The sequence below is a fragment of the Lycium ferocissimum genome, chromosome 4, assembly GCF_029784015.1.
Source record: "Lycium ferocissimum isolate CSIRO_LF1 chromosome 4, AGI_CSIRO_Lferr_CH_V1, whole genome shotgun sequence".
NCBI classification, from domain to species: Eukaryota; Viridiplantae; Streptophyta; class Magnoliopsida; order Solanales; family Solanaceae; genus Lycium; species Lycium ferocissimum.
This window is the reverse complement of record NC_081345.1, coordinates 19,722,670-19,732,810: the sequence shown is the minus strand read 5'-3', so window position 1 is coordinate 19,732,810 and position 10,141 is coordinate 19,722,670. Positions and strand designations below refer to the sequence as shown.

Below are 10,141 nucleotides of genomic sequence, written 5' to 3'. Positions count from 1 at the left end.
GAGGTGAGTCGTATTATTTTCACAACCAAAAGCACGTCTGTATTTATAATCTTTACGAAATATTATCATATTCACTTCAAGGAATAGATATGTATTTGTAACATTTATCAAAAGTTCTCATTCTTCAGAAATGGAACAAAATCATCTATACGTGTTCCGAGCACATCAAATTATGATAGCTTAATAACTCTTCTAAGATGTTGCTACTTCAGCGGCAATCAAGGTATCTATATAACATAGAGTATGTTTCTCTAACATATCTATAATCACAATATGCCCATGATAATATTACCACTTCTGGTGATTATAGGCGTAAATGAATTTAACCTCATTAAGGCATAGGAAACATTGTCACTTCTGGTGAACATATATTTTGCAAACTCTCATTCCTAGTCATTAAGAGATACGTAGTTAATATCATAATCTCTCTTATTCTCCAGGAATAAATTTGAAACTCAGAACTACCAAGTAAATTAATTAGGTTATTTGGATCAAACGGAACAACGTTGTGTCAATACAAGCAAAGGACAAACGACATGAGATTTAAAGGAAATACTAACCTCTTCTGGAAAATCATCATGCTGACAATCCAATCATGAAATTGTCTTACTATGTTTATATTAAAGCAAACTGTAAACCGAAGAGATACCAGTTCTTCTAGGCCACTGTATATAAAAAAAATTCATAAATATAACAAACGGGTACTACTTACCGTGCTGCATATCAATGATTTAGAACGAGGGTAATTAGAGTTTTCCTCTTTCCAGATCTTACGATCCTTTTAAAGTAAATGCTTAAGGTAGAGTCTCGTGCTGATAACGTGTTATAAAGTAATAAAGCAAGCAAGAAGAATATTGTGGTGAAAGAGAGAAGATATCTTTATTTCTCTTGTTAGGGATTCTATACAATGAAGAGAACATCTCTATCTATAGGAGAAGGTTAACTTAGTGTCAAAATCACAAACCCTAAAATTTCTCTTAAAGATAGACATCCATAACTAAATAATATTTATAACAAAAAGAGAAAAGTACAAGAAAGAAAAGGCAAAAACTAGAAGTTGTTTTTTACTTCACTCTCTATACCAGGTGGGCGTGGGTCTGTGAAGGAAATTATAAGATCACTCCAAAATAGTGCGAGGGGTACCTGAACTCGTGATCGTGATGGACAAAAAACGAACTACTTAGAAGAAATTTTATGTATTTTTCCAATAAAACATGTTGAAATGCTGTCATCATACCTTTATGCTTCTATCTTACACTTCGCAGGAATGCAATACGTCACCAATTTTTAAGCCAATGAAATAATTTCCAAAGTAGATCAATTTTCCCAAAATACGTTCACAAAATACATTTTCCTCCGCGGCCAACACTTGCAATACCTAATGTTCTTGCAGATTCCTAATCTTTAATTGCAGGATTGGAAGAAATGGGCAGAATTTGATGCACAAAAGCAATATTAGTAACTTGAAAAAAAGCACTTCTATACTGAGTCTAGTTTAACCATGTGTGAATCAGAAAGACTGTCCAAGGCAAAATTTTGGACTTTCCAAGCTAAGTGTGAACATGAACAGGAATCAGGTATTCCCTTTCTGCTTTCTTGGCTGGTAGATGTACTATTCCTATACAAAAAATAGCAAAGCACGATATATCTTAATACATTCTCTGGGTCGTTCATAGCGCCAAATTCCCATGCCCGACCTAAAAGTTATCCTTAGCACGGCGAATGGCACCCAAGGCTTCTGCATCATCTGCGGTGTCTGGAATGTTTAGCAACTTCCGGATTTCTGTACTTGAAGTTCGAAGAAATGGATTACATAGCTTCTCTGCTTTGAGCGTTGTTGGAATCTAAAGCACCACAAACAAAATATTTAGCAAATACTGACAATTAACAGAGATATATTCCTAAAAAACTAGCGGAAAAAGATATAAACATGCTTTTATCTATTTAGTTTTCCTGTTAAAAATAAAAGATGTCTATAACGAAGACATATTTCTAGATTCCTCAATCTACGAGTTCTATGGTTTAACTTCGGAAATTTTAGCATCTTCTTGGTGATGTCATTAGTTGCCGATAAATCCTTTATCTTACTAAAAAATTATAGGGCACCTTAGTACACCAATGACCAAAGGTGTAATTTGGAAAATATTCAACAGGGGTCAAATACAAAACCACCAAACAGGTCCAATTAAGCTTCTCAGATATTGATTAAAATAAAGAAAAGGAGACAGCTACTCAACATGCTCATGAATCATGCCGAGTGTCCCTAGGATTTTAAGGGGTTTAAAATTCAGGTCAAGTGCAAAATTGTTCTCATTACAGTTTTCAGCAAAGGAAGCTTACTGTTGGCAAGCCTTTCTTGCGAAGATTGGCAACATGAGCTGCATATGACTGCAATTCTTCATTTCCAGGTTCTATAGAAAGTGCAAACTTCGAATTGCTCTGTTAAAACGTGTCAAATGGTCAGGTCAAGAAGAAACTGTTGATGTTAGCGCTAAGTTATCAACAAGCAGAAATTGTTCGAAACTTAATTTACCAATGTATACTCGTGGCCACAGTAGACATTTGTATCGTCTGGTAAGGACACAATCTTACTCAATGAAGAGAACATCTGTAAAATGCAGATGATAAGTATAGCACATAAATATATGTACAGAGTATATATTTTTGATGAAGAGAGAGAATTTCATAGATGGCATCAAGAAGATGCAATGATTACAAAAGATGGTAAAACACAAAAGATTATCAGATATAGCTAAGCTAAAGCTAAAGAGCTAATAAGGTCCCGAAATTAATGGGCACTTTATCTGCCAACTATACAGCCATAAAAGACATCCCCATCAAAACATCTGAGATTCCTTTCTGTCCAAACACACCAAAAGATGCAGGCAGGAAAGCAAATGAATATATATTTTATTACTAATCATTATCTATGGTTGGCAAGTTACCCTCACGAAAATGTTTTCTGCAACAACCGACCTAGCTATGTTCAGATAGGTGATGCATCATTTGTTCATATTCCAATTTCAGATCAGATAGCAGACAGAGTTTTCTAGTTTTCTCCCTTGGTGATTCAAACTCCAGAGCGCTTGGTTGGAAGTAGTACTTTTACCATTAGAGCATTCTTTTTCGTTATATTGTGAGATTACTCCTCCATCCTATCTCATTCTTCATATTAAACAAAGGAGTAATGAGTTTTGGGTTTGATTACAATTGAATCTGATTCTGGCCAGCAAATTGACCTACCCGTCAATGTTTGAGAGACAATAGTAGAAACTGGAATACACATTCAAAAAAAGGAAACAGAAAAAAAAAATCAACATGAAAATAATGGGTGAAAGTGAAACTTATGGGAATCCCAAAATGAAGAGAAAAGAAAATTCACAACACTCAAGGACAGCTAGCTGCTTTAAGTATTACATGTTGTTTGGCTTAATAAGCACTTTTTGGCTCATGAATGCATTTGGTAAACATCAAAGCGCTTATAGGCCAAAATATGTCCTAAACCATAAATTGGTGTCCGAACTGATTGCTTTTCGGCTTACAGACACTTTTGCTTTGACAAAGTTTTTAACCATTATATGTTACCTTTATAAAGAAATGTTTTTAACCACCTTATTCTAATTTAGTTGCAATCCCCAAAATACTTTACAGAACCCTACCTTTCTCTCTATTCTAAATCCATCATTCGTGATTTTAATGTACAAATTATTTATAAAGTTATATCTTTCGTAAATAGTTTTAAGGGCATTTCAATCACTACTATAAAAATGTTTGTAAGCATTTCTTTACCAAACATACAAACTGCTTATCAGTTTCACCATTTCTATCTAAACACATAATCTGCTTATTTATAAAATCCGCATCAAACATTTCAAAAGTATTTTTCAGCACTTAGTATTTATCAGCTACTTTAGTTGGCTAACCCAAACGGGGCTAGTTTTTGATACCACAAAAATGATGCCATCAGCAAATTGACAATATATATCCCATTATTTTACGAGAAGAAAATAGCAAGAATTTGCGTCAGTTTACATCAAGTCTTTAGGTTAAAACAAGAAGAACTACTAGTTTTACTTATTCTCATTAATTAATCCAACCCAGACTTGCTAGCTGACAACCATCAACATGTGAATCCAAATAAAAAGAAAATCAATACAGAAGCCCAATAAAAGAAAAAAATAGATGATACAGCCCCCAAAATAGAAGTCTACTTTACCTGCTCAGGAGTCCCTTCAAAAAGTTTACCACAAGACAAGCTGAACAGTGTGTCTCCTGTGAAAATTGCCTTTGATCTCGGGAAGTAAAAACTGATATGCCCTGTCATGCATTTCTTGTATTAGCAAAATTAAGGAGTTATTTTTAGCCTAAAAAAACGCACATAAGGTCATCTAAAGATAACACTATTTAAATCAGAAGTAATCCCCACTTGACCCTATATCTAAAATTTCTCATTATAAATCATGTGAAAAGAATTAACAGCTGTGATGAATAGAAAAGGGGCAAATTTACCACTATCTCAATTTATATGACACTCCTTTTATGTTGGAACAAACCAAAATGTTTCTTCAGCTCACATCTATCTAACTAATCAATTTAAGATTTATGCTTATCTCTTTCAAAACTTCTCAAATATTACATTAGTATATTCATCCAATACCACTCATATATCTATATATTTACCCGCAAACAAATTTCTCCTAAATTTTGTACCCAATCAAATAGTGTGACATAAAAATGAACATGCCCAATCGAATGGTGTTACATGAAATGGGATTGGACGGACAGTGTAATTAAACAGTTCGAATATAATACAGCTCTATTTAGTGGAAGACATTTCTGATAAGACATATTTCTTTCCTTGATCTGTCATCTCTTTCCTCAATACTCCACGAGTAGTTGGACAGAGGACAATAAATTATCGTGGTAAGATTTCTAATCTCTCACTTGTAAGATGTTATTATGCTGCTGGATACGAATTTTCTCAATGTGTATGCACTTCTTAACCAACTCCTGAGTGGAGTTCATACACCTACACTAAACGGATATTTCCCTCAGCACATGACAAGCTTGAAGAATTAGTAATTTGTTAAAACCACATATAGAACAAGAAATTGCAAAGACAAATGGGGCTGTGCTTCCAAGATAAAATTGATATTTAACCATGAAGGAAAGCAGAAAAAGAAAGAAGGAAATAGACGTTTGTTTTGTCAGAGAGCTTCAAAATTAATCAGAGACTATGAGACAATTCAAGAAATTTTCAAATGATATCAGACACTAAAATACAACCTCGTGTATGACCGGGAGTCTCCATGACAAACACCTCATGGCCTGCAAACATCCATTGGTCCCCATCATTGAGGGCTATGTCAATACCAGGTATTCTATCACTGTCCACTCCAGATCCAATTACCTACAAAACCACGTAACAAATGAAAGCCCCTCCTGACAAAAATTCAACTGACACAAACATGTTAACCGTTGATCTGCTAATCAACGAGAAATGCCCGTTATAGTTACCAACGATTTTTAAGGTGCAACTTATATTTGAAGTTATCCTATTTCTACCCAATTCTAAAACAAAAATAATGGAGCTTGAAAAAAATAGTTGGTTGATTGAAATGTTTGGTGTTTAGCTTTTCTGGTTTCTTTTTCCCGATACAGTAATCTAAACGGGTCAGCCCCAGCAACGCCTGGCAGAGATACTGACAGAGACAATCGTACCAACATGTCCAAAAGCATTTCGCAAGATTTATGGCAATTTATGTTCCTCCTTTTTCAAGATCACCCTCTTGAACCAAAACCTGAAACCAGGTAAACTTTTCCCTATCTCCTCTCCTATCGCCCAAAAAATACCGAAGCGAAGACATTCACAACGGGAAAGAAAAGACGAACCAATTGAGAAATTCAGAAAACACTGGACCTAGACTTAAATTTAGCTGCAATGTAACTCAAAGATATTATATATCAGAAAAGTAGAAGACAACACATTTTATAAGAGGGTATTTGCCGAAATTGTTCATTAGACTACAATATAAACAGATAGATCATATAATACAACACAAGAGCAGCTATTGAATTCCTTACGAAAAATATTTTATCTCCATAAATCATCACAACTTCAAATGACAGTGGCAAGAGGAAAACTACTTCTTACCTTTGCCCCATACCTTGCTTTTAACTCCAAGTTACCACCAGTATGATCATAGTGATGATGTGTGTTCAAAATATAAGTCAAGTTACGGTTGTTTCTACTCAGTGCATCTATAACAGGAACAGCTTCAGAAGGATCCACAACACCAACTGTTCCAGTATCCACGTCGTGCAATAGATATGCATAATTATCCTGGAGACATGGTACCTGACAATTGACAACAGAAAAGATCAGCAGTATTATGAGGGTTTATTCACATAGAGGTGGAGAGCTTTGTTACACTATAAAGGCAAGCTATTGAATTTTATTTTTTATATTCTTTTTTGTCCAGAGAAAGAAACACATAGGAAGTGGAAGAGAAGCAGAAATTATCTTTCTCAGCTAGTAAATCTGCTTCCTGAAAATAAGATTCCCATCTCTCCCACCCAAAATGAAAGTAGAACAGTACCATTTTTTGTGAGCTGACACTTACATATTTGATTATGTGCCAGCAACACTAATGTAGGAGCATTTTTGCCTTTTTATGATACAAGTTAAACAAAAAGGATGTTACCCAAAAGAAAAGAGGAACACATCTGCATACAAGAGAATACGAGGCATTAAATATATGAATTCCCATTCGAGAAGTTCACCCAGTCGCGCATTCAAAATGGAACATCATGAGTGCTCCAGAAAGTCTAAACTAAATTATACCGACTCTAGAATAAGCTATAGTCCACATTAGAGCATGAAGGAGAACTACCCAGCCCCTCCTATTCAGGCCTCTAGTATTCCAATAGTTACTTCAGAAATGGTGGTGGTGTTTTGGGGGGGGAACCGGGGGATTTCCAAACAGACCGAGCATTAAGATCCATACTTAAAAACGATCTAGCGGTGTAGGAGAGGATATGATCGAGGAGCAGTTTTCCTATGCCATACAGTATAGTCCTTTAGAAATACTCTACATGAGGCAACATCTTCCCTGTTTTGGTCCAACTAGGTGTCAGACCTTGACATTCGAGAAGTCAATTAAATACACACATTAGTCCAAGGAGGATTAGGGTACAGTGGCATTAACTATAAGAGCTGACTATCAACAATTACCATGATGTCAGGGTACTCAGCCAGATTTTAGGAATACAAAGGCCACTAATACCACATTTCAGTGTCACCCAGGGGCGGAGCTAGGTAGTGCTGAGGGGGTTCATCCGAACCCCTTCACCAAAAAATTATACTGTATTTACAAGGTTAAAAATATTTTTTATGCATAAATAATAGATGTTCAACCCCCTTGGCTTCTTCGTGTATTACTTCTTCGTAATTTTGAACCCCCTTAAAGAATATTCTGGCTCCGCCACAGGTGCCACCCAGTCACACTAAGAGTCTTCATATAAGGTATTCAATTTTGCTCGTTACCGCACAAAGATGCTCCTCTTTCTGGTCTGCTTGAACATTTTTAAATCCCTCTGTAATCGGTGATTTCTATCCCAAGCACTCATTCAAGATAATTTACAAAAGAAAAAAAAAGACACTCAATGATATTTGCCACTGATAGATGAAATATTTTTTTCAATGAGAAATAGGAGTGATTGAATGTGCCCAACATATGACATACTTACAGGTTATACATGCACTATTAAAACAAAGCCGCAAATTACTGTATACATATGCACCTAAAAAGCACGTTACTTATGGACTCACCAGTTCGATTTGCAAACTTGAAGATGTACTGGCAATGCTACAAAGCTTAGAAACTTTAAGTGTTCGACTAACTCCACGTATGGTCTTGAACGGCATTGAGAAAAGCTGCATAAATCCATATAGGAGATGCTTCCTAAGAGAAAGCTGTCTCATGCCAGGCCATACACAAACCCCTGTCCGGGACTAATAAAACCAACAAATATAATTAAACAAATAGAAATGCAAGCAAAAGACCACGGATCTACATACTAATTAAACCACCATGTGCAACAAAGTATCCCCTTTTAAAACCCTAATTATGAATTACATTAACCAAAAGAATCCCATGAGAAGATCAGATAAAATTAATACACACAACTTAGAAAAAAAAAAAAAAAACAATCTTTAACAATCTTAAACCTTAAAGACTCAGACCCAACATAGTAATTATCAAAACAACATATTAGTAATCATCAAAAAGCTATAATTAACAGTGAAAAAAGATCTTGATTCTACTACAAAAAAAATCACTCATAAATTCATATATATTTCACCACTTAAATTATACAGTTCATCAAGACTTCACATCAAATTCACAACTAACAAGAATAAAACAAGATACCCATTATCAATTCAGATTTAGGGAAAATTAAATCCATCCATATTTTCAATTTACTTCAAATTTTCTCAGAATAAGTCAAACTGACCCAAGAAAAAAAAACCATAGTCCCCCAAACTCGGATAAATTTATTTAACTATAGTTCAGATTATTTTAAAGTACTCTACAAAGTCTACCAAGAATATGTATAAACATATATGTGTAGTATAATTAATTAAAAGGGGTGAAAGAGAGAAGAAAAACCTTAGAACAAGGGAAGGAGGCCATGGCTGAAGGTGCAATTCTACACAAAGTTTGCATAATTTTGCATTTCAATTTTGTTTTGTAAAGAGAGTGTAGCAATGGTGGGTTGGCACACGCTTTCACACGCAAGTTTGTCTTAGGCTTTTGGGACTCTATTAATTACTTCTATACTACTTATTTATTACTTTTACCATCACAAATAGGCGAAACAAATACTACTTCCTCCGTAATAATTTATGTGAGATAGTTTATCCAGCAGGTAGTTTGAGAAATAATGTAAGGCTTTTGAATTTTATGATCTAAAATAAGTCAAAAATATTTATGTGGTTATAGATAATTTCGTTAAGCGTAAAAAATAAAGTTTAAAGTTAAATTATTATTAAATAAGAAAATGTTTCATTCCTTTTAGATATACTAAAAAAAACTGTATCATTAGAGAGTACTATGATACTACTAGAATATGCTATGATTTCTATATTAAAAAAAATATTTACTCCTCCGTTCTAATTTATGTGACACTATTTGATTTGGCACCGAGCTTAAGAAAGAAATGAAGACTTTAAAATTTATGGTCCGAATAAGTCTTACATATTTGTGTGGTCGTAAATCATATCATAAAGTTACATTGTTTTTAAATATGAAAAAGTGACATTCTTTTTTAAATAGATTAAAAAGGAAAGTGTGCTACATAAATTGAGACAGAGGAGTGGTTCTTTCTTTTAGCATTCTCGCAGTTTAGTTTAAGCTTTTGAATTTTGTGATTTTAAATTAAAAATATATGTAATGTACATTTAATCTTGTAATCTTAAATATATCTCGTAAAAAATTGCTAAAATAGAAAATAGACATTTTTTAAGAAATGAACTAAAAAGTAAAGTAGTACAAACCAATCGAAATCGATGGAGAAATCATTAGTTAGTGCAAGTCACATTGAGGATGACTGTACAAGAATTACAAATCTAGCATTGTACCAGAAAAAATAAGATTTTTATTTATGGTTTTTGATGAACTTAAAAATTGTCACTTCATTTTATCCAAAAAAAAAAAGCCATCTATGTGACTCAATTTTATAATCGACAAGACATAAACATTAACAATTTACCACAGATGAACTGATCTTTCAAGTCGCAACAAGTCAACAACATTGTCATTTCCGGAATATTTTAGGAAAAAGTTAAAACGGTAAAATATCTTCATGATATAAGTTTCAAAAGTAAAATTGAAAAGAGTATTAACGTTTTTAGCACCAGGATAAAAAATTATGAGACATTCGAGTAAAAAATTTTATTTAAATTTTAATGGATAAAGTTATTTTTTATGCTAGTGAGAGCCTGAGAGGTAATATATTCACGTAAAATATTAAGATTTTCGCAAAGTGATCCAGAAAAATAAAATAAAAAAACACCTTAGTTTTGCTTATTAGGAAGTCCTAAGTCCTATGTATCTAGTGACTAGTGAAGGTACACGTG

The 10,141-nt window shown here is 33.8% G+C and overlaps 1 protein-coding gene across 1 annotated transcript; it reads right to left on the bottom strand.

Annotated features, from left to right (window-relative positions):
* Positions 1-1,455: 1,455 nt before the first annotated feature.
* Positions 1,456-8,833, bottom strand: LOC132051735 (probable hydroxyacylglutathione hydrolase 2, chloroplastic). The gene is made up of 8 exons (XM_059442927.1): positions 8,673-8,833; positions 7,832-8,014; positions 6,155-6,358; positions 5,287-5,410; positions 4,217-4,317; positions 2,534-2,608; positions 2,341-2,439; positions 1,456-1,844 (listed from the first exon to the last, which is right to left on the bottom strand). Exons 1-8 carry the CDS (start codon positions 8,727-8,729, stop codon positions 1,698-1,700), a joined length of 990 nt encoding a protein of 329 aa, XP_059298910.1. The 5' UTR covers positions 8,730-8,833; the 3' UTR covers positions 1,456-1,697.
* Positions 8,834-10,141: the final 1,308 nt, after the last annotated feature.

Coding starts and splice junctions, on each gene's coding strand:
- LOC132051735 (XM_059442927.1), bottom strand. CDS start 8,729: ATGCAAACTTTGTGTAGAATTGCACCTTCAGCCATGGCCTCCTTCCCT. Junction 6,359..7,831: donor CAAGTTTGCAAATCGAACTG/GTGAGTCCATAA, acceptor GTCAATTGTCAG/GTACCATGTCTCCAGGATAA. Junction 2,440..2,533: donor GTGGCCACGAGTATACATTG/GTAAATTAAGTT, acceptor ACGTTTTAACAG/AGCAATTCGAAGTTTGCACT.